Here is a 23,869-nt window from a genome sequence, read left to right as displayed (position 1 = left end):
CACTGACATACGTTCTTTCTGTTGCTTCTGGTTTTGTCCAAATGTGTAGGGAAGATACAGAAGCCACGGTTCTTTCCTTCAAGGAGCAGATAAATTCTGTCCCACCCAGGCAAGGCTCTGGATACTAAGGTTAATGGAAACTCCTTTTTTGGCCTCCCCATTCATTTCAGTTATTATTATTATTATTATTATTATTATTATTATTATTATTATTATTATTACTATTATTATTGGTGTCACACATCTCTGGACTAACAATGGCAGAGGAAAAGAGAGAGCACCTGACTTGGTCTTGCTCCATGAACAGCCACTGACCTGATGGTAATAAAATCACCGTCTTCTCCGACACCTCATTATGCCCATTAGATTTACATCCTTTTACACGTTTCCAAGCCAGGGACACATTTCCCCCAGGACTGCTTGACTGCGTCAGTAATGTGCCCTTAAAAAAAACGAACACACAAAAACACAGAGAAAAGTCCAATTAATATAACCACAGAGATACCATACAGACATACTACTGAGTTAACCAGCTGCTGTATAAAAATGGTCTTTTTAAAAAACCAGTATTTTGCAGGAAAAAAATCTAAATATCTAAATATAAAAGTTTAGGAACAATAAATTGTGCATCCTGTTTATTTTGATGAGGCTTCGGTGGGGACAGGTGACATCCTGTTTATTTTGATGAGGCTTCGGTGGGGACAGGTGAAGGCCGCCATATATACACACAACCTTGGAATAGTTGCTGCCAGATACACCATCTATAAAATTTCAGCCTGGTCTTTGACCGTTGTTTATCTCTGAGGCTCATGGCTACAATCCTATGCACATTGACTTAGGATTCTCTCCCATGTGAAATGCACAGCATCAGGCGGGCAGCGTATCCCAAACAAGACTTTTTGGCTAATGATGTGAACAAAAAGTGCAAAAAATGATAATTCTCTGCCATGTTGTAAAATGTTTGCCGTCGGCTATTCACTTGCACCCACCAGTCTTCCCCGCCTTAAAAATGAGATTAAATGGACTCCTTGGGCCAAGGATTTGTGCAGACTTGCTGGTAAATCGTAATGGTTTGATGCTAGAATTTCTGAAGTGTAGTAACTAAGGTGTGGGTTTGTCTTTATAAATTCTGGTCACCCTAAGTGTATGGTTCAAGTGGCACAGCAAGCAAGTGTACCAGGCTACAAACATCAACTCCAGGTAATGGGCCAATGGGGAACGGAGAGGAGATAGTACAAGCCCACCAAACCTTGTTCTGCCAGATATGTTCCAGGGTCTTGAGGCAAGGGAACTCATGTTAAAAAGGAATGCCAATGGTTCAGTGGTGTTGAATAGGATTAATTTTAAATGTTCAAACAACTGTGCCATCACCTGATATGAAGGACAGAACCATGACCACATGGCTACAACCTGATTTAAGTTACCACCACAGAAAATTTAAGCTTTTTTTAAAAAAAGGAACAACCTCATGTTTTTTTTAATAGGGAGGGACTGTATATTTAAAAACTTACAATGCCCACTGCTTGGAAAAGCAAGCCATCTTGTTCCATTTTCCGTTTCCTCTGAATATTATGCAGAGCTATTAACTTTGGATTAATTTCTTCATTTGCTGCAGCAGTTGATCTACTGAAAATAACAAGTTCAGAAGGTTAACTCCCACCCCTCCAGACAAATGTCCTGTGTTAAAACCAACTGCATGTGTGTCATGGCTTTAAAAGAAAAAAAAGTAAGTTCCACAATGCTCTCTTGCTTGTAAAAATGTGAGTTCCAAGGGGGTTGGGTTCACAGAACACTGATGTGTGTGGTACAACACAAAGAAGAGTACTGAATAGCTACATACAGTTGGGATCACATGGAGAGAAAATACAGTGTTCAGAGAGACCTGAAGACCATATTTCAGAGAGTAAGAACAGCCTTTAGGATATGCTCAAAGGTTTGGGGCAGGGTATGTGTGCATGACCAGCAGTGGTCAGTCAACAACAGGATGGGGTGCGAGGTCAACTACACCTCAGTAAGACTGAAGCAACGTCTGAGACAGACTGATGCCAAGAAAGTGGTGCAATCAAAGGTTTGAACGTTCCCCCATGTAGAATATTCCCAATGCATATGAAACAATCAGCACATTGGGGGTGGAGGGGAGAAATGGTCTGGCAATGAAGACATCATAAAAAGTTCCTGCTTTTCTGTTTCGGCTCTAACTTGCAACCCGTATCAGGGTTCCTGTGTAGAAGTTTGGCACCTATGGAAGAGCCATTGAAACTTTGTCCAAGGCAGCATTACCAGCAGCAATAAGTGCTGCCTGGAAGAGGAGCACACAGTCTTTTTCAAGCAAACCATAGAAGCGAAAGTTTTAGTCACGATCAAAACTATCCAGGCAGAGACTGATAACCTGAAGCCTAAACCTGGAATTGTGTTATAGGACAGTATTTGGCTGAAGCCTAAATCTTCTTGGTAGAAGAATCAATAGGTATCAAGTCAACTGTGATAAAAGTACACAACCCCCTGCAGCAGTACAGGAACCCTTTTTGTCCAATGTGGGACTCCAACCCACGAACCAGAGATTAAGAGTGTCCTGCTCTACCGACTGAGCTATGTGACTGGTTTTAAGATCAAGTGGGCGACATACTTTTTTTTAAAAAAAAAACCAAACAAACTACCTTTTACCCAACGTGACTGTTAACAAGTTTGGCACTCCTGGACTCTGCTTCTCTTTCTGCTCTGTCGTGCCTTTTCCTTCTCTGACTGGAGACGCCGTTCGACTGAGATTCTCGGCATAGGGTGATGCCGGGGCACTGTTGGCTTCTATGACAATGTGAACAGGAGCTATCAGTGTCGTCGATTCATCCTCATGTTTGACCGTTGCAGGTAGTATCTTGTCTGCGGCAGGCTGAAATCCCGTGACGGTGCCCGCTTTGGAAGGAGGGCTTGCCGAATTGCTCTCCAGCGGAGAAAGCTGGTCAAAGGAACGCAGCTGGAAGTCATCGTCCATGGGTATGTAGGGCGCCAACATTTCCAGGTCTAAATCAGTTTCCTGAAATGTCAGCACAAGAAAGTGTAATTGCATCTTTTGACAGGGAAGTCAAGACTGCAGTGATGGTCAATCCAGCTTTAGGGTTCCCATCTACCAAAAATTGCTGCTTTCCAAACCTCCTGCCATTTCCAAATGTGGGAGCCCCATTTAAATGAACGGACACAGTGAGCAACACAGCTATGTACACAATTCTTGTGTTTTATCCCTCATCCCAGCTTCCAGGTCACACAAGTTCTATCAAAAACATTGCCGGTTAACACTGCACAGTATTAGTAAACGTTTAAAAAACTAAATGCGGCCACAATGGAGGCCTAAAAAGTGTTTCCTCCAACGTGCTTACCTGCATAGAATATGGGTTTTTAGACTCTGGGTCTATTGCAAATAGCTTTTCCACCAGCTCCAACTTGAACTCGCTGTCAATCTCGCTGTCCACATTGAAGCAATAGTCATTAGGAGGACTACTGGGCTGTAAAGACAATCCACACCTCTATTCAACAAACTTGTGCATTTCCCTCACCCAATTTTAAAAGTGGTCCATGTTCAAAGATTTCCCCACAATGCAAAGCATCAGAGCTTCCGTAATCAGGATGCTGCAAGATTCCAGGACCACGCAGCCTGTGTCTGTTGCAGCTCACACATATTTAATGTCAAAAATATATCCCCGAATTCAAGAGACACCCCCCTCGCCCTCACTAAAAATCACCTTTCTAAAATCTCCTCCTCAATCTAGTAATCCTTTCCTTTGCTCATCTGTAAAGAAGGGTTGCAAGTTGTCAGATGGCACGATTCTGTACAGCTCAAAGTGCTTGGCTTAAGCTGCCATCTGTTATGAGTCAAATGAAGCAGGAGGAGCTGTTCTGCAAGGTTCAATCCTCAGCATTTCAAGGTAGGGCTGAGTAAGAGACCTGTCTGAAATCCTGGGAATGCAGTCAAGAGTAGACAATACTGAGCTAGATGGACCAACATAAATCAGCTTTCTATGATCCTAAAGGAGCTTGATTTGTCTAGCTCTCCTGTTGCATTATTTCGTGTTGGATCACGTTATGCTGACTGGATTGTTTTAAGCTGATAGTGAAATGTATGCTGCCCCCAAGATTCTTGGAAGAAGGGCGGGATACAAAGCTGACAAACTTGACATTGAAAATAGATATTTTATTTACACGTCGGGCAACAGAGATTCAGTTAAAAATTACAGATCTGCAGCAGATGATCAGATGACTAACCTCAGGTGGGCTTTGGCTGGGGCTTCCATCAGAAGGAGTATCTGGCTTTTCTTGCATCCGACGGATGGAGAAAGCAAGATCCAAGGGCTCTGTGCTGGGCTCCAGCTTGGACACCACCTCTCTATTGAGTGCTGGGTCCGCATTGCTGCGGAGTGGCTTTGTAGCTTCGGAAGCAGGCAGAGGGGAAACAGCCAAATTTATACTCTGCAATTTCTCACTGGATGAGGGGAGCATTACATCGTTATACAAGGGAACGTCATCAAACTGCTGCTCATCAGACTCTACAAAAATTAAAGAAAAGTCATCACCCTAAGTGTTGCGTCGCACCTTAAAGGGCTTCATTAAAAATCCAGAACATATTACACTTGCGACACCCTGAGGGCATCCGGCAAAACATGCCGCTTGCTTTTAATGTACTTCATAGGCAACTCTGCCTGTCAGAAGGCTGCCTGAATTAAACACCCACCCACCATCATTGCTGAAATCCAGCGCTATTATGGTGTCTCCAGCTGCAGGAGCAAGGTAGGTTAACGCATCTGGCTCCTTCTTAAGCTTCTCATAGAGGCTGTTGCTGTCTTCCAGTTCAGTCTTGTCCAGTATTTTGATCATCCCCATCTCAGGGGAATCCACTGGTTTCAACATGCACTCGGTTTGCTGGAGTGAAAAAATCAAATCGCCCTGAACAATGCCACTGCAGAAGAGAAGAGGAGGAATGTCAGAGAGCACCTTGTAGCCTTTGATTCCCTAAGTTTATCACATTAGTGGCTTCCAACACTTTCTATCTCTTTCCTGCCGCAGGACCCCTGCTCGTTGCAGAGAATTTTATGGTGTTAACTCAGTCCATATGGTGAACTAACCACACCTACCTACAGAACACATCAAACACTTCCCCCTATGGCTGCACATTGCAGAGAAAGATTGCTAGTAGCGGGCAAGCTGATTTTCCAGGAAACTGGTCTCCTGCTAATCATCTTCTCATTGAGGAGCCCAGAACAATACTCTAAAACCACTGCAACACTTACTTGGGAATTAGCCTGAACTCAGTGGTTAGCAAACTCCTAAGACTGGGTTTGACATGTTCATTAGTAGCCTGGCAAAAGGCTTTCCGGATTAGTGCAATATGAGAACAAATCTGAAGGATGCAGATAAAATAGAGATTAGTATGCAAAGGGTAACATCTCAGGCCACATTAATTTATCCAAGGTATGTTCTCTTGATGAAAGCCGTAACACTGTAGCCATCTACACAGTTGATAAGCTGTTTCTCCCTATATATTTTGTTTTATATATTTAAGCATTATAAGATAGGAAGATATTTGTAGTTTACAACCTTTAAGGTAGAACATAGAGTTCTATAGAACCTTTTTTAAAAACAAAAACAACTTTCTACTTATTTGGAAAAGCCCTAATGAAGAGACAAATATGGTATGACAGATATCTGTTTCTGTTAATGAATATAGATGCATCCTTCTATAGACTGTTCTTTTAGTGCACTATATACTAAGAGCACGCACTATGAGGTCTCACCACAGGCGCAGTGGTTGTTCACAGAACATTGCCCTCCATGGCTCAATTAAGCCTCATTTACCATTCCCCGCCCCTCCCCATGCACGCAATACATATGCACATGGGTGTTAACATACACAATGGTGTAAGGCATTAGAAGGTACTTGTGGGTCCATTCAGCGTTCCATTTCTGAATGCTGCACAGTACTTGAGTTCCAAGGAATGATTAAATTGCAAGGCAGATAGATCGTGCAGGTGGCATGTGCAGACATTTAACCCAGGCATTTTCCCTGCAATGGCAGTTCTGCTATTTGTATTAATGGGGTTAATATGCCCTGTGGGAGTCTGCATGACGGACTGGAATGCACACAAGCAGACTAGGATGCATTTACAGATACATGTGTCTACTGGTGTTTTTCATTTTTAATATATATGCAGCACAATTCAGGCACAATCCAAGCTATAAAAATGTATGTACATTGGGTGAATATTACGTGTGTGTGTGTGTGTGTGTGTGTGCGCACACACACTTTAACTGCCCCCAATACAAAATGAGGCAATCCATAGGAATAAAGGAGCTATGGTACAGCTCAAGATGTTACCATTTTCTAGTTAGCCTTGTTAGCAATTTCCTTGGGCATCTCTGACAGCATAATATGAAAATGGGCAAACACACATACAAACTGGGTTATATGAATTATGCATTCACACGACAGGTTTTCACAGCTTCCCTTAAAATGGAAGGAGATATGTTTTGCTAGCAAAGGCAACAGTATTGTATGAGAGAGAGAGAGAGAGAGAGAGAGAGAGAGAGAGAGAGAGAGATAGCCAGGCTGTTTAGGCATACTGATGTCACTAGACTGATCTTTGGCATCGAAAAACACCCACCCCTAAATACCCACAGGTAACACAGAAAGCTCACCTCAAGACATAATTCACACACACTATACACTGTGGCTGAGAATTCTTATTGTTGTATATGACGGTTGCTTGAGTCTCGACCCAAACATAGCCCCCATGTTTGGCAAGCATTCTGTACTGCCCGGTGGTCACCTGTCCTTTAGCGAACACTGGAAGCAGAAAGACACACATTATTTACATTGTTAGGCAATGTCTAAAATGGTTAACAGTGAAACAATCCATAGCCTTTAGAATGTTGCTGGCATTATGACGCATGATAGCTAGACGTAAGCAACAAAGAGTGTACTTCAGCCTGCAACCATCTCATTTCTAAAGCCACACCCCCCTCACTTACTGTCATGATGTGTTTTGGTCAGATGATCAGAGTCCAGGGCATGATAATATTCATATATGGAGCGACCCAGGAGCTCATCGGGGTTGTATCCCATCAGTTCCGTAATCCTTGAAACAAAAGGGGGAAAGGATGTTAATTCAGTAATATTTCTACATATTGCAGGGCAGATAAAACTCTATTTAAGGTCAGGTATTTTGTTTTTTAATAAGGGCAGGTGACTTCAAGAAAAACCACAGCCAGTCTGCAAGCTACTGAAACAAACACAAACCACTTGGTTAGCTACATTAGCAAATAAGTGGCTTGTGGCTTTTCGGAACAGCCGGATGAATTAATGTCACTTCCCATATTAAATTAGGACTCAGCTAGACTGGTAAAGAAAAAGTGATTTATATGCGTTGTATGTGCGATATAACTTTGTGCCACCAGATGGTGACTTGGGGTCCTGTTTTTCTCTACCTGTTTTCCCTCTTTAAATTTACAATGCTTTAAACTGAAACGCTTCTTTGATGTGTCTAGATCCAGCCTGTGTGTTCCCTGTAAATAACTCATTTTTCAGAAAATGGGCAAGTCGCTTCCCTAATCTAATCAAGACACTGATAACCAAGGCCCTCCAAGATTCTCATCATGCCCAACTAAATTGTTCCTTGTGCAAAATGACTTCTGCAAGTGCAACAGAACTTCCCCGCCCTCTGCTCCCCCTACCCAAAAAATATGCTTCGGGGGTGTCCCTTCAACCTTCCAGAGCAAATTTTGGGGCAAGTGACACATGGAGAAGGGAGGTTCCACTGATGTCATTCCGCAAATGCAATGATACAGCCAATACATAGGTATGTCTCCCTCCTACATTTTGCTTTTTATCATACAGTAGTACCTCGCAAGACGAATGCCTCGCAAGACGAAAAACGCGCAAGATGAAAGAGTTTTCCGTTTTTTGAGTCGTTCCGCAAGACAAATTTCCCTATGGGCTTGCTTCGCAAGACGAAACGTCTTGGGAGTTCGTTTTCTTTTTCTTAAAGCCGCTAAGCCGTTAATAGCCGCTAAGCCGCTAATAGCCGTGCTTCGCAAGACGAAAAAACCGCAAGATGAAGAGACTCTTGGAACGGATTAATTTCGTCTTGCGAGGCACCACTGTAGCAGATATATGCCTCCTTATCACAACTAGCAGTAATTTAACACAGAAGGCAGCTGCTTCAGGTCTGTGAATTCAAGTACAACTTTTAAGTCCAATTCATGCCACCAATTTCAGCTTGCCACAAGTTCCAAGAATAACTGCCATCGCCATGCATCATATTCTGACTCTTAGTGAGTGTTTTGTTCCTTTGAGTTTTAGATAAGATGCATCCAGGGCATAATATCATGGGATGAAAATGTTTTACATAAAGGTGTAACAGAAACTACATAAAATGCCCTTAGTGTTCATGGTGAGAATCACTTCTGCTCCAAGTTGAATGTTTAGAAGTGCCATGTTTTAGTTACTGGCTAGCATAAAGTATTCAATTCTTTTGGCCACTGGGTGGCAATGTAGTGCATTCTTGCCTAAATAAGTTTTTTTTAAAAAACCACCTTGATTTTGGTTACAAGCTTATGAAAAGGGTAAGCATAACTTAAAATGGAACATTCATCACGTAATTTATCTGGAAAGTATTTTGCATCATCAGCTTTCAGATTCTGGAGTTGCAAAACTTAAGGGTGCACCCAAGGACATACCTGTTTAACTCTTGCCAAATAAAATGTCAAGGAAACAGACAAGGCTAGTAACAACACGCAGGTCCACCTACCACCATTCACACGAAAAGCCAGGCACCACTTACTTTCACTCAGAGCTTTTACCTTTCATCACAGTATGAAAATTTCATGTCAAGGCAGTGGCGGCTGAGGAACGTCTTGCTGTCCAAGGGGACTTCAATATTTGATGGATGGGGGATGGGTTCACAGATTAACACCAAACATGTCATGGGGGGCTTTTTATATCCACACACTGTCTGGTTGTTGGAATTGTCATAGACGCGAATGTGCCCTGTGCAATGAAGTACCTGGGTGTTGGGGTGAAAAGGAGAGCTTCGTTACCATATAGCAAAACAACAACAAACCTGTGATTACGAGAAACATACTCAATAAACACACAAGACGTAACCGGCTGTACTTTTGAATAAATAAGGTATACTACAATTTGATACAATGAACAGTATACCTTATTTATTCAAAAGTACAACCGGTTACATCTTGTGTGTTTATTGGTCACCATATAGGACAAAGTAACAGAGGGAATCAAACAACACAAGTTGAAAGGGGTATTGTATGACAAGGAGCCTCACCATTCAGCAACTGAACTTTAGCTACCAACTCTAATTACTTGAGGAACATCAAAAGGCAGCAAGCTTATGTATCTAATTTGCAGCAAAAGCCATTGCTAATTCGAGCATTACTTTGATGCTTCTCAAAGGCTCACCGACTGCAAAAAACATTGGGTTCAATAGCTGGTGGGATTGCTAAATTCTTCCCCCCCCCAGGTGCCTTCCTCCTCTATTTTTTTTAAAATTGTTTACCAAGTGCGTACAGCTAAACATGTACACATGTGTGTAAGCTGCGGGGTCTACTGTAAATCTTGACACCACACCAGCCATTCCAACGTCAAAGTCTGTTGCTTTGAGAGCATAGGTATGATTACCTTCCATGTGGCAGACTTTATATTGACAGTTCTTCCTCGGCTGGTCAATGTACACTTCATTCTGAGGAAAAAGCTGCGCTCCGTGTTATGTTCCTTCCCTTTTTTCACAGGACCTAATGCAAGAGTGTTAAATATCAGTATTATACACTACTTCATGCAATATTGAATCCAGAAGGCAACAACTGAAATACAGACTTAATGCAGCAAAAATACTTTTACGGTTTCTTTTCCAGCAGAGTTTAAAGCACTTTGGAGGGTTTCGGAGGGTGTCTAATGCTGTAGAAACTGCTGGAGTTGAGAACATGGCTACTATGTCAGTTTTAGGAAATGCGGCAATTAATACAGAAGTAGTCAATATTGTGGGAGACAGGTGCTCAGTGTAGATGAAAATTTAAAAGGCCTAGAGGACAACAACTCAGAAGTGGGTGGATTAACAGAATAGTATCAAGGTTGTTTTAGAATGCCTCTCCCCTATTTTAATTAAAGGCAAACAAACAAATCCCGAGGCAGGTCAAACCAGATTTAGTTTATCTTCAAGAGGTACTTAAATTTACTTCTCAAGCACATGCAGAAAACAGATCCTATCATTAAGATAGATGAACTGTTTTGCAGGTGAGAAAACCAGTACAGGGTACTGATATTTGCTCAGAGCTTCCCATGGCATGAAGCGACACAAATTAGTTTGTGCAAGTAACTGCAGCAACAATATCCTGTGTGAGGCAAATGCAGCACACTGATCCTGCTTAAGTTGTAATCCTACTGTTCCAAGTAAAAATTCCCTGTAGTAAGCTATGGCGCTTTATGTCAAAAGGCACAATTTATCCCTCGTTGTGCTGATGTAACTGTGGTTGCCCCACATCCAAAACTTTTCACGTGATGAAACAGTGGCACTCGAGGGTCAAAAGACCAAGTGTTGCTAAATATTTTGCATCCTCAGTACTGGTTCAAATTCTCTCTTGCCTGAAGAATGTGGGGGGGGGGGCTTAGGCACATAGATTTGATTCATATAAACTCCTCAATCCACCAGTGGCATGGGAAGAGTTGGGTCTATGAGCATATAGCATTACTCATTTTACAAGTGGCTGGCTCCCCAGGCCCTCAAAAGGGGGGATTTTGCACAAGTACAGCCCAGGCATGTCTAGACCTATGTGAGGGTTGCTCAAGTCACATATTGCCATATGTGCAAAGGAGGCAGGGGCTCTGGACCCACAAAGAGGATCCTTGGCTGGGCAAATGCATTAACTGAATCACAATTTCTACTCAATATATTAAAATCTGTATTTTATTTGTGTAACTCCCACCTTTTAGTGTTCAAACCCTTGCAAGGAAGCTTATAACAGTTAGAAAAGTAACAAACCATGCAATGCAAAAACTTTTCATAACTTTTGAAAAGCAGCCTTGGGTGTTTCAGACTTAATTTAAGTATCCTGGGTTAGGCTGTTCCTTAAATCAATCAAGCATAATTAGTAGCAAGCAATCAGATGAGGCATGTGACCTGAAGTTAAAAGTTTGAACGTCTCTGTTTTACCATTCCGGTGGGTGAGCATTTCTCTCAGCTCTTCCTGGTCACACGGATGAGTGAAATCAAACACACTGTGTCCGGTCAACTCGAACTGCAAAAGAAAAAGTTCAGTCTAGTAGTGTGTTTTCCATAGACAAAACACTGGACCCAACCCAGGTTCAGTACTTTTAAGTTAATGGGATTGTGGCTGTATTGTAGGAAAATATTTTATTTCAGCTAAAGCGATGGGAGGAGATGCTGGTTTCCTACCTGTGTGAGCCCCATGCACTTGTTCACATTTTCAGACATGTAGATCATGTCTCCATCCTCTGAGAGAACCATGACAAATCCATCAAGAGCTTTTAAGTAAAAGCAATTCAGCTGAGTCTCCATTTCAGCTTCTGCCTCCAGGTCACCTAGACATTAAGACATCTACACATTAGATTTCAGACACCTAGGCATTAAGACAAATTTGGTCGGTCATATTTCCTGTTTGATTCCACCAGGACTCAGTCATATCATCGCTAAAATACACCACTCATAATAACACTTTCAAGGTGGAAAGTTGGTGCTGATCAAAGATGAAAGTTGAAGAACCTACATAAAAGCTCAAGATTTTCTTTATGAAGGCTTCTTGTAGCCTGAAGGCTCATAAGGGACACTATACATTATAAAGTCAAAATTTTAGATTTCGGAGGACACTAAAACCTTGACTGACTTTGAACATACAATATTGATACTAAGGATGTGACTGCAAGAGTACACCATCAACTAATTAAATTTGATATGGGAAACCTACAGGGTCTAAAGGAATGTTGGGAGAAGGCTATTGGTTACCAATCTGAGGATAATGCCTGGTCAAAGATTTGGGAGACAAAGCCAGTGCATTCAATTTCCCAGATCCCTAGATTTGAATCTCTTACTCTGATTGCTGTTTAACTGTTTTAACTGTTTTGCTGTTTTAAATAGCTTGTTCATTGTATATTTAATTATGGGTGCTTTAATTTACTTGTTTTACTATGTATTTTAATTACAGGTAGCTCTATTTTTTGTAACTGGTTTAAATTATTATTATTTTGCTTCTTGGCTTTTATACCTGAGACGGGTAGGGTATAAATAAAAAATTTGTTTGTTTGTGAATCACCTCTATGTTTCTTCTTGAAATGAAAGGCAGTTGTTTATAAATAATAATAATAATAATAATAATAATAATAATAATAATAATAATAATAATAATAATATTATTATTGCCTCAACACTCCAGTATCTGATATATTCATCCCAAAGCAAAACTAATAAAAGTTTGTGAAGTAAAACAGGAGAACCAGTTTAATGAAAAAAATGAAGAATACTTGATTTTGAATGTTAGAACAAGACATGGACCAATAATGGCAGCACTACTATGGTGTCTGTTCCAATTTTAATACGTACTTATGACCTATGCTACTCACATATCTTAACAGCACAAATTTCTCAGGGAAAAGTCCTCACCCCATTAAGTACAAGTGGATGAGATCACACATGTTTGGCTCTCTCAGGTAAATCAGGAACTTACAGTATCTGCCATCCAAGCACAGAGCAAACTAGTTTCAATAAGTTTAGACCACCATGTGTCTTCAAACCATGCCCTCGGTCTTTGACTGTCTGTCTCTGCATAAACCAGGTATTAAAGGTTACGTAAAAGGTATATAAAATGGGTTTTTAAGAGATGGCAGAGGCAGCTGAGTAAATATTGTGGAAACAGCGGCAATTTAACCGAGCAGGGTATATATGCAAATAAACCTCGAAAAAGCTTGTGTTGCTGGCAGTCTTTAACAAAATGTAGCAAGTCTGTTATCTCTTCCTGAGCTCATTTTGTGGAGGTAACATTCTCTAGCAAAAGCAATGTCACAGGGGTTGAGGGTGAGAGGATGGCACACTTTGAGCTCCAACCACTGAAAAAAAGATAGTTCTTGGGTTTTCCCCTCCAATTATTTCACGAAATGACCTTCCTGACCTGCAGGGGGTGGGGAGTGAAATTAAGCTGCTGAGAAATGATGCAATTTCAGATCATTGAAACACAAGAGTTAAAACTTCTGATTCACTGAATTGTTCCAAACCCTACTTTTCACTCCATCCTCCTCCAACTGTAAAATCTCACCTGCATCAAGCAGTTTTCTCATGCGCAGGTAGCTGATTGTTAGCCTCATAATTGAGGCTTTGTCGAGATGTGCGCTCACATGGTGGGGAAGAGGCAACTGGTGAGCCAGTTCATAGAACACCTCCGATTCCTTACTCCTCCTGCACCTGGCTGCATCTCTGGACTTCTCCTTTCTGCGTTCTGAACTTATCCTGTGGAAATAAAGTTAAGTATGAGTATTTAAGACCATGTGTATTTGCCTTGTGTTTTCACTGAGGAATTATTGCCTCCAAGCCACTACCTGAAGATAGAGCCAACCATACCACTCACCTAGCCACCTGAAAAACGCCACAGGTTTTTAGTCTAGAAGGGAGAAAGAACCTCAACCACGTAGCCTTTATAACTGCACTTTAAAAGGGGTGGGGACCCTTTTATTCTGACATTCAGTGCTAGAAAAGGCTCCATAGGTGGTTTACAACAGTGTTCTTCAGCCTTGAGCCCCCAGATGATGTTGCACTATAACTCCCATCCTCTTTGTCCATTGGTCAAGGTGGCTGAGGCTGGCAGGAGCTGTCCATAGGTTGAAAAGCAGTTAACAATTGCTAGCAATTCCAATACAGAGTTACAGCGTTCAGTGCGAAATAATGAAGTTTCAGGACTTTTTCGAGCGCTTAACCAAAAACAAATGCCAAAACAACAAAATAATAATCACTGTTAAAATAACTAAATTTGTTTAGTCAGCCCGAAATAAGCTTTCGGCTATCTTTGCAAAAGCCTGCAAGGTGCGGGCGACTGGGACTTCCTTGGGAAGAAATCCCATTTTGAGGGGCTACCACTAGTAGAAACCTTTGCCAACACCAGCCATGAGTCTGAAGGCCACAGTACTAGAAACTCAAAAGCAAAGCAGTGGTAGCACGCCTGCCATGGTCAAGCACATGGCTCTACCTGTGGTACTGGCTCTATGTGTGGCACTGGTCCCACTGGAATAGCTCCACCAGAGTGGTGGGGAGGATAACCAGTAAGCCAGAGCAGCGGCTGCACAGAGATATGCAAAGCCTGAAAGAAGTTGCAGTGTAGGAAAGATGAGCAGGAGGGTATGCACCATCCTCATATCAAGTTTTTGAAAGGTTGAGCTATTTTTTCCAGTTACTGTTTCTACCCAATATAGCTTGCATTTCACAGCAGCTCAGATCTTCCTTGTAAGGCAATTGCTTTAAGCTATCCAGATGACTTACTCATGGAGAAACTGAGCAGCTATGCCTTTTGAACAGGAATGCCTTATAAGCCGCTTGGCATGCGTTCTCTGAGGTCCTATTCAGAGATTTCTCTTGGGGAGGGAAAGGGTCGTACAGTGGTACCTCAGGTTACATACACTTCAGGTTACAGACTCCGCTAACCCAGAAATAGTACCTTGGGTTAAGAACTCTGCTTCAGGATGAGAACAGAAATCGCGCGGCTGCAGTGGGAGGCCCCATTAGCTAAAGTGGTGCTTCAGGTTAAGAACAGTTTCAGGTAAAGAACGGACCTCCAGAACGAATTAAGTACTTAACCCGAGGTACCACTGTACAGGGGGCGCGGGTGGCGCTGTGGGTTAAACCACAGAGCCTAGGACTTGCCGATCAGAAGGTCAGCGGTTCAAATCCCAGCAATGGGGTGAGCTCCCGTTGCTCGGTCCCTGCTCCTGCCAACCTAGCAGTTCGAAAGCACGTCAAAGTGCAAGTAGATAAATAGGTACCACTCTCGTGGGAAGGTAAACGGCGTTTCTGTGCACTGCTCTGGTTCGCCAGAAGCAGCTTAGTCATGCTGGCCACATGACCCGGAAGCTGTACGCCGGCTCCCTAAGCCTATAGAGCGAGATGAGCGCTGCAACCCCAAAGTCGGCCACGACTGGACCTAATGGTCAGGGGTCCCCTTTACCTTTACCACTGTACAAGATACCCTGGATATGCAGAATCGCTTCTGTAATATGAGCTCACCTTCCAAACCCCCCCCCCATTTGTTTAAAGAAGACAGAGAAAAGTCTATGCAAAATCATTATTTTCGGTAGTTTCACTTCTGTTACCACTTCGTCACGTGCACCCTTCTCTGCAGAATTTCTACTCTAAAAATTCTCTGTGTTGTGGCAATTACAAGGAAATTCACCAGCTGAGCCAAGAATTGTTCTAAAAATCAAATATACTGCAAATGTTCGTTTTTGCTTTGCTTTGTTTTTCTGAAGGGTAGTATGTCTCCTCAAATTGAGAGGCAATTTTGTCAACTTTGAACTACTGTGCACACCTAGGGCTAATCGAAAATGTGACCGAGTGGCCACCATTTCACAACAAACTGTGATTTCCACCCCCCACCCCCCGTTTTCATACACACAATTATTAATACTACATTTATATCCCACTTCTCCTGGCAGGAGTTCACGGTGAGAGGCGCAAAGTCCCCCGTGAGCTTCATGGCTGAGTGGGAATTCAAACTCTGGTCTCCCAGATCCTAGTCTGACACTAACCATTATATCAATATTGTTTAATATATAACCTTTAAAGAGTTCATTTTAATCTTAGCTACCTTGGGTAGCTTATGCTGGAAAGGCAATGTACAGACGTAATAAAAAGCGATCGGAGAAATTCAAGGAAAACAGGTCTGCCCGCATCTATTAACCACAATGTGACGGTTCAATATGCTACTGATAAGGAGCAGGGGCTGTTGACTTCAGAAGGAGTTTTGACTACAGGACTAAAAGGTTGGGTGAGATGAAAGGGAGGTTTGTGGGACTTTAGGGAGGATTGGCACAGCAGTGCCGTGAGGAATGATTTGGCAGCAAGAGGCAGTGAATTGTTGAGAAATGTGTAGGAGAGCTGCTATAAAGTGAACTATTTGGAAGGTGGAGGAAGAGCACAGAGGATGATTTTAAGGGCTCAGTGTGCTGGGTTTTGTGGGAGGAGAATTGGAAGGGAGCTCCTGTGGCATTTGGACTAGTAGAGTGAAAGGCAAGATGGAAGATAGTGAAGAAAACAGAACAGCCAGCATAAAAGTGACCAATGGGGAGTTGAAAGGCAGTTTTCAAATGATGCTTGCAGCTACGGTATTGTTTTGTGTTTGATGAAGGATGTAAGCTGCCGAGACTCTCTTGGAAGATATGAATTATAGAAATAAATACATAAAATTAATAGCCAGCTCTGGGGGTTTTCCAGGAGGAATTTATTAATTAATTAATAGTCCTACAAATCTAGGTTCTCTGGGTGACAACTTTACCAGTGTGGTAAACCTGACAGATGAGATGGGTCTTTTGTCTGATCCTGCACACCTTATGTTAATATAGATCTTATCTTACAACAGGTGTGGGGGCTCTTCGGCTCTCCAGATATTGCTTAACTACAATACCCATTGGCCATGCTTGCTGGGGCTGATGGGAGCTGCAGTTCAGCAAACATGAAGAGGGTCAAATGTTCCCCCACATCTGCCTTACAAGGCTGTAAATATGATTCATTACTCTGAACACTGAAGCAGTATTCTAAAAAGAGCTATGTGGTTATTAATAAAACTATTCCTAAAATATCACATATTGCTACCTGAATTATGAGCAAGGTTGCCAGCAATCAATTGATTCAGTGTACCAAGGATGGATCCATCAAGCATCTCAGCTGCACAACCCATCTGTTTCTACGATGAAGCCAGACCCACTAAAATGATCTAGTGCAGCAAGCAAATTAAATTAGATGTGATTAACCGCCACTTCTATCAGATTGTGATGACACACACACACACACAATTCAGTCAAATGAAATATTTACGGTAACTTCAAAAGGCTACTAATAAGCCTATTCATAAAGCTATTACAACATTTAAGAGGAGGCAATTTCTCTTGCAGCTTCCAACAAGTGGTATTTCAGAAGCGCAAGCGCGCACGCACACACGACTGCTTTCCACAAGCCACCCAAATGGAACCCAGCAATCAGCATTTAAAAACATCTGCCTTAGTTCATGGTTCATTGCCATTTCCACTTTGTGTGTTTCTTCTTCTTGTATACTGGGACAAGGGAATTGTTGTAAGAGAAAGCTACATTCAAACAATGTAGCTGAGATCATAGAATCATAGAACTGTAGTGCTGGAAGGGACCCTGAGGGTCATCTATTCCAACCCCAACAAACAAAGACATTGCACTGTGGCAAGCACAACCTAGGTTTAAGGTGCTGTTTGGCATCTAGCTTATACCAGAGTTTCAAATACTGGCAAGGAAGCCCATATAAAAAGCACCAGAAATGTTACTTGATGTTTCATGATAACAATATGGCTAGAGTCGTATCCCACCCTCCAATAAGGGTCTGGAAGTTGCTTCATATATTATATGCCATTGACACCTCCTGCAGCAACTGAATAAGCTGTGGCAATGTTGCAGGGGTGTGGGGCTGGCAGAAAAGTCCCTCTGCCAGTGACTAAACTGCTCTAACAGTAAGGATCATCAACTGTGATTCGCAGAGATGCTCCAATCTGGGTTTGGAGGTGAGAAATGAAAAGCAAAGCTGTAAGACGAGGTGCAGCAGGGGTTTGGAAACACAGCATGTCAAAAGAGAGAAGGGTGGGACGGTAGGAAAGGGCTTTTTTAAAAGGCTAGCGGTTCAAAGAAATGGGAGAAAAATGGCAGTGGGGAAGGAAATGAACTGGCAGAGAGAAGGAACAGTATCTTCTGGATGGAAAGTTGAAGTTCATCGGGTTGTTTTAAATAGGCAAATACTTGTAGGCCTGATTCGTTTTGGATTCCTCAGAACTCGCTGCTGTGTCTGTTGGAAAGGGTTGGCCCACACCCTGTGGATGCTGCCAAGCCGCTCCCATCTTTCTTGGCAACATCTGCTTCTCCTGCCTTTGGCAACATCCGCCAGTCAATGTACCCTTCTTGAACACAGCTTACATTACTCTTTCCACATCGTGTTTTTAGACATAACTATTGACAGGCAGAAGCACTCCTGTGTCACAAACACAATGCGGATGGCAGCTCCCCAAGTTACACAAAGAACTAGGTCGGCAGGATTTGTACAACGTCCTATGGCCTTGGGAGTCCTGTCAAGGTAACTCATGACTTGAAGCATATTTACCAGAGGAATGTTGTTTATCCACAGCACAAACTGAAGAGGGATTCATGATGCAGGCGATATACCGTATTTTTTGCACCATAACACTCACTTTTTTCCTCCTAGAAAGTAAGGGGAAATGTCTGTGCGTGTTATGGAGGAAATGCCTATGGGTGGCATGCCTACGGATTTTCCTCCTCTAAAAACTACGTGCGTGTTATGGTCTGGTGCGTGTTATAGAGCGAAAAATACGGTAGTATAGTTTTATGCTTTGTTCTACTTATAAGCTACCTTGGGGGTCCTTTCGTTACTGAAATAATGGGAGCATGGAGAATGGGCTGAAACTATTCCAGGGCTGTGGAGCCTGTGGCCCTCCAGATACGGTAAAACTACAACTCCCATCATTCCTGTCCCCTGGCCATACTGAAAGTTGGACTTCAGTAAGATTTGTGGGGCCCCAGGCTCCCCAGCTCTGGAATGGACTGTTGCTAACTTTTTAATGATAGCCAGGGCTGTGCATACATCATGCTGTTTCTACTTACAAACAGCCATCCATGGCCTTGCCCCCCCCCCCCCTGGCCAGTATCTTATTCAACCACATTTAAGGCTTCCATAAGGAGAAAACATTGCAGACAAGTGTTCAAGGCAACGTTCACAGTCATATGGCTTGAAGACTCCACTCTAACAGCCACCACCACCACCACTAAAAGGCAAAAGCAGAGTTTCTCAGGAAGCAAGAGCTCTGTGGCCACTTCCACATTTGGTGTTTTCTCTGCACTTCTGCAGAATTGTGGCATGCACACAGTGATCTGCCAATAATGATAAGTTATGATGAGTTACAGATAGGTAGCCGTGTTGGTCTGCCATAGTCAAAATAAAAAAAAATCCTTCCTGTAGCACCTTAAAGACCAACTAAGTTAGTTCTTGGTATAAGCTTTCGTGTGCATGCACGAAGGTATCTGAAGAAGTGTGCATGCACACAAAAGCTTATACCAAGAACTAACTTAGTTGGTCTTTAAGGTGCTACAGGAAGGAATTTTTTTTATTTTAAGTTATGATGAGTACAGGGTAGCACTCAAGATTTGTCAATGTTCCACCTGTGGTTTCATCTGTCTTGTTTTTCTATTCGCTCTCAGCTCTAGGTTACCTCTACTTTGCTCAGGTCTTTTTCAGACAATAATGCAAACCTTATACTTGAGACCATTCTCATCAACCAGCAGGTATACAGTTTGGCACAGTGGTAGCCAACTTGGAGCCCCCCAGATGATATTTGACTCTTAACTCCCAGCAGCCCCAGCCAGCAGTGCCAATGGTCAAAGCTGTAAGGAGTTGTAGTCCAACTACATCTGGAAGTCATCATATTTGCTATCTCTGATTTAGCCCAATGTTGCTGCTGTACTATTAATAGTAGTGTTAGTAGTAAAAGGAATTATCAATATATTGCATTTTATTTCAACAAGGGCTACCAAGGCAGATGAGAGACAAAATCCAACAGCAAAACAGTAAGAATAAAGCCAATTATAAAACTACAGGTAACACACACACAGTAAAACAACTACATTAAAACATCCAAAATTAAATATCTAACAGAAGGAAATGCTGGTCTGAAGAGGCGCATCTTCAAGGGCGACCAGACTGCCAATACCGATGGGGCCTCCCATATTTCAGCAGGCAGAGCATTCAACAGTACGGGTGGCACCAGAGAAAAAGCCCACCTCCATGTTACTACAAGCTGACATTCATCAGGCCATGACAAATCTAACTAACCAGATTCCATTTGCAGGTCTTAATGCCCTTACCAGGCAGTGAAGAAGACCACATCTTAAGCTTGAGGGAGGAATTATGGTTTAACAACAACTGACTTCTGCAAACATATTTCAGCTTGGCTGCTTGTCCCTATATAATGGCTAAATAAAAAATAATTGATACTGGTGGTGACCTTTTTTCACTGTCGTTTGTGTATACACTCCCAGAGTGGTAATTTTCTGATTCCATGGGTGGTCTTCCTGATTGAGGACTTAATGCCCTTCACTGGAACAGCAACAATAGTAATTAAGTCCTCTATTTATAAAATACATGTAAACAGCACTTATGCCCTGCCAATACTTTTGGATTCTGAAACAACTACTACTATACATTTAGTATGATTACCAAGAAATGCTATGATGATCACCTAAACACTGCTGAAAGGAACTATCTCCACCAATATTATATATTAACACCACCTACTTCATTATACAAGGCCTTAAATGTGTTTCCTTTATTGCAGATTAATTTATGTTAGTTTATCCTCTGTTCTAAAAGTTATTCAAAATAATTAAGCTGTCACCACCCTTTCCATATTTTTTGCAAGTGAAATTCATATATGACCACTTATAAAAATAAAACACAAAATATTACATTTTTAAACACACATAGATTTGGCCTTTCCAGTAGTCTCATTTTTATCCTGTGAAAACTTTTCCCATCTCCATTTTACAGCAATCATGTATAAAAACCAGGAAAAAAATTACTCCTGTTCCAAGTCTTCACATGCAGTCTCCAGTATCACACGGTTTTGAGCTTCATTTCTGAAGCTCTGTGTTCCCCTTTCCCCAACATGTAAAACGAGCCAATAAAACAGATGGTTAATTAAGTGCAATCTGGCCATTTGTGAAAAGGAAAAGCAAGGAGGGTTGGCCGCCGCCTCTCTTCAGGAACTGGATGCTTGTTTGGTCTGGGACAGGGCCTGTGAAAGCTAGATGAAGCACCAACATAAGGGTAAATGCAGGAAGCTTGGAGAAAGAGTGTAGGGTGATTAAGAAACTACCGTATTTTTTGCACCATAACACTCACTTTTTTCCTCCTAGAAAGTAAGGGGAAATGTCTGTGCGTGTTATGGAGGAAATGCCTATGGGTGGCATGCCTACGGATTTTCCTCCCCTAAAAACTACGTGCGTGTTATGGTCAGGTGCGTGTTATAGAGCGAAAAATACGGTAATAGGAAAAGGGCTCAAATATCTAGGAATAACACAGCCTTGAGGGTGTGTAGAGATGAATCTCTGGGCCGTTCTGTCTCAGTGGGGGCCTGAGAGTGACTGGGGTGTATACACAAACTAGGTAAAGGTAAAGGGACCCCTGACCATTAGGTCCGGTTGCGGCGCTCATCTTCTTTTACTGCCCGAGGGAGCCGACATTTGTCCAGTTTTTCCGGGTCATGTGGCCAGCATGACTAAGCCGCTTCTGGCGAAACCAGAGCAGCGCACGGAAACGACGTTTACCTTCCCACCGGAGCGGTACGTATTTATCTACTTGCACTCTGATGTGATTTCTAACAGCTAGGTTGGCAGGAGCAGGGACCAAGCAATGGGAGCTCACCCTGTTGTGGGGATTCGAACTGCCGACCTTCTGATCAGCAAGCCCTAGGCTCTGTGGTTTAGATCACAGTGCCACCCGCCATAAACTAACTAAATATAAATTCAGGTAGGTAGCTGTGCTGGTCTGACGCAGTCGAAATAAAAAATAAAAAAATAGTCCAGTAGCACATTAGAGAGCAACTAAGTTTGTTATAGGTATCTGCTTTTGTGTGCATACTTTTGTGTGCATGTACGCCGGCTCCCTTGGCCAGTAAAGCCAGATGAGCGCCGCAACCCCAGAGTTGTCTCCGACTCGACTAAACGTCAGGGGTTCCTTTACCTTTAAGGTGCTACTCGACTATTTTTAATTTTTTTATTTTAACTAAATATAATTTAAGCTGTTTCAGACTTAGCCCAAGTACAATTCCCAGGATAAACATTTTTAAAATCCAAAAAACAGTCTTGACAAGGGTTACATGTATATCTGCTTTCATATAAAAGGTCTGTTTTTTCAAGTTTATAAAATGGCAAATTTAGCAGCCCCCAACAAATAAAAGATCAAAGGTACAAAAGCAGTTTGGTAAGTTGAAAGAACAAGAAGACAACTCATATTCCTGAAGTCCTGTCCAACCAATCAGCTGTAATCAGTGTGCACATACATTTCACAGAAACACTGCTGCATTTGTTGATTAGATTATATATCTGAGTTTCTAACACTGGTTTTAATCTCTTACAGGAATCCAACTCAGGGAAAAAAAGCCAAGAGAAAGAAGTTATCAGTGTCCTTATCCAATATTTATGCTTGCAGTCAAATGACAAAATTTATTTTTGCTTTCATGGTAAACCATGCTTAAATTCCACAGAAGGTCTTATGCGGCTGCTGAATCCCTTAGTAGAAATTGTAAGTGATGGAGCCAAATTTCTTGAGAACTACCTTTTTTAAATTTACAGGATGTTTGCTAGAATAGCAGTAACCTGACTCTGCATATACTTCTAAGGGAGCGGGTGGGGTGGGGGTGGTCAGGGTTCAACAGTGAGAAATCAGAGTCGCAAATATTTTTGGTCACAAAGTAGGAATATTTTTCAAAAACTGAAAGCCTGAGCACAGAACAATGGAGGATAGAACTTGCACAGCCTATGCCATTTCTTCCTGCTGAGTAAATACTACATCTGACACTCCTTATGCGGTAGCGTTGGGAACTACAGCTTGCCCCATTTGCTTGACTTACCAACATTACCAAACTCACATGTACTACTATGTTCCAAAACGTCTCCCACTGTTAGGTTTGATATACTGTATATAGCTAAAGAATTCCAGCCTGCAACATCATATAGCTGCTTCCAGGGACTGCAAAACCTAACACTGTAAGTGAAGCAGTTGGGAAGGTTAAAAAACAACAACAAAGCTGTAAGATTTCGACTCTAAATTTTAAATGCTTCAGATACTCAAACCTGACTACTGAACTGTTTTGCTTCTAAGTGTTTTATTCCAAAAAGATAAATGTGCAGGTGCAATGAAGGGTTAATGAAAAGGCAGCTCGTGATTTATGCTTAGTGATCAAGTCACAAACCAATGATAAAAGATTGCAATCCACAAAATTAATTACTGCAAAGTAGTCTCACTGAAGTCAACCATGGGGATTAAGTCTCCTGGTGATTTGAGAGGTATACAATCATATTATATGACTACTGTAAATTAGACAAATGTACCACCATTAAGCAAGTATTCACATTAGTGCTGGAGAATACCTCAAAACAAGCAACTCAGATGTCCAAACAAAATAGTCCACCTGGATAAACAGAGGAAAACATTCCTTCTGCTATCCTCCCCCCCCCCCCGGCAGTCCCTTTAAAGGCACTGCTCTTGCACTTTTATCCTAACACCTCAAAACTTAAGTTATTCCCCCAAAAATGTGTCCTGTAAACAAGACAACTCTCGAAAAAGTATGCCCTGTAAACAAGACAATTTTTTAAAAAATAACACATTTACAGGCAACCTTTACACAAGCTCAAAGCAGCTTTCAACAAAATAATCAGAAAGCCAAGTTTCAGTGCCTACAAAATAAGAGGCAGCACTAATTTGTCTTCTGTAGGTTATTTGGTTTCAGGAAAACCACCACACAATTCACTGGTATTGTATATTCTTTTCACGCCAGTTGCCTGTAAATTAGGTG

The 23,869-nt window shown here is 42.0% G+C and overlaps 1 protein-coding gene across 3 annotated transcripts in view; it reads right to left on the bottom strand.

The window, feature by feature from the left end:
* Positions 1-23,869, bottom strand: part of HIF1A (hypoxia inducible factor 1 subunit alpha) — a 41,019-nt gene that overhangs the window by 2,995 nt on the left and 14,155 nt on the right. Inside the window, exons 2-14 of one of the 3 annotated variants that reach the window (XM_081191941.1) lie at positions 13,324-13,514; positions 11,454-11,599; positions 11,211-11,295; positions 9,683-9,795; positions 8,845-9,047; positions 7,015-7,121; positions 6,682-6,829; positions 4,725-4,945; positions 4,255-4,535; positions 3,372-3,497; positions 2,658-3,031; positions 1,512-1,623; positions 316-442 (exon numbers count right to left, since the gene is read on the bottom strand). In XM_081191941.1, coding sequence (XP_081048067.1) covers positions 316-442; positions 1,512-1,623; positions 2,658-3,031; positions 3,372-3,497; positions 4,255-4,535; positions 4,725-4,945; positions 6,682-6,829; positions 7,015-7,121; positions 8,845-9,047; positions 9,683-9,795; positions 11,211-11,295; positions 11,454-11,599; positions 13,324-13,514 — 2,234 coding nt within the window. Of the gene's footprint in view, positions 1-315; positions 443-1,511; positions 1,627-2,626; positions 3,032-3,371; positions 3,498-4,254; positions 4,536-4,724; positions 4,946-6,681; positions 6,830-7,014; positions 7,122-8,844; positions 9,048-9,682; positions 9,796-11,210; positions 11,296-11,453; positions 11,600-13,323; positions 13,515-23,869 lie in introns of all 3 variants that reach the window. The other 2 variants (XM_081191940.1, XM_081191942.1) reach the window with 2 other exon arrangements.

Source organism: Podarcis bocagei (genome assembly GCF_964188305.1).
Source record: "Podarcis bocagei genome assembly, chromosome: 1".
Classification (NCBI taxonomy): Eukaryota; Metazoa; Chordata; class Lepidosauria; order Squamata; family Lacertidae; genus Podarcis; species Podarcis bocagei.
Note: the sequence above shows the minus strand (reverse complement) of the source record. Positions and strands in the feature narration are given on the sequence as shown.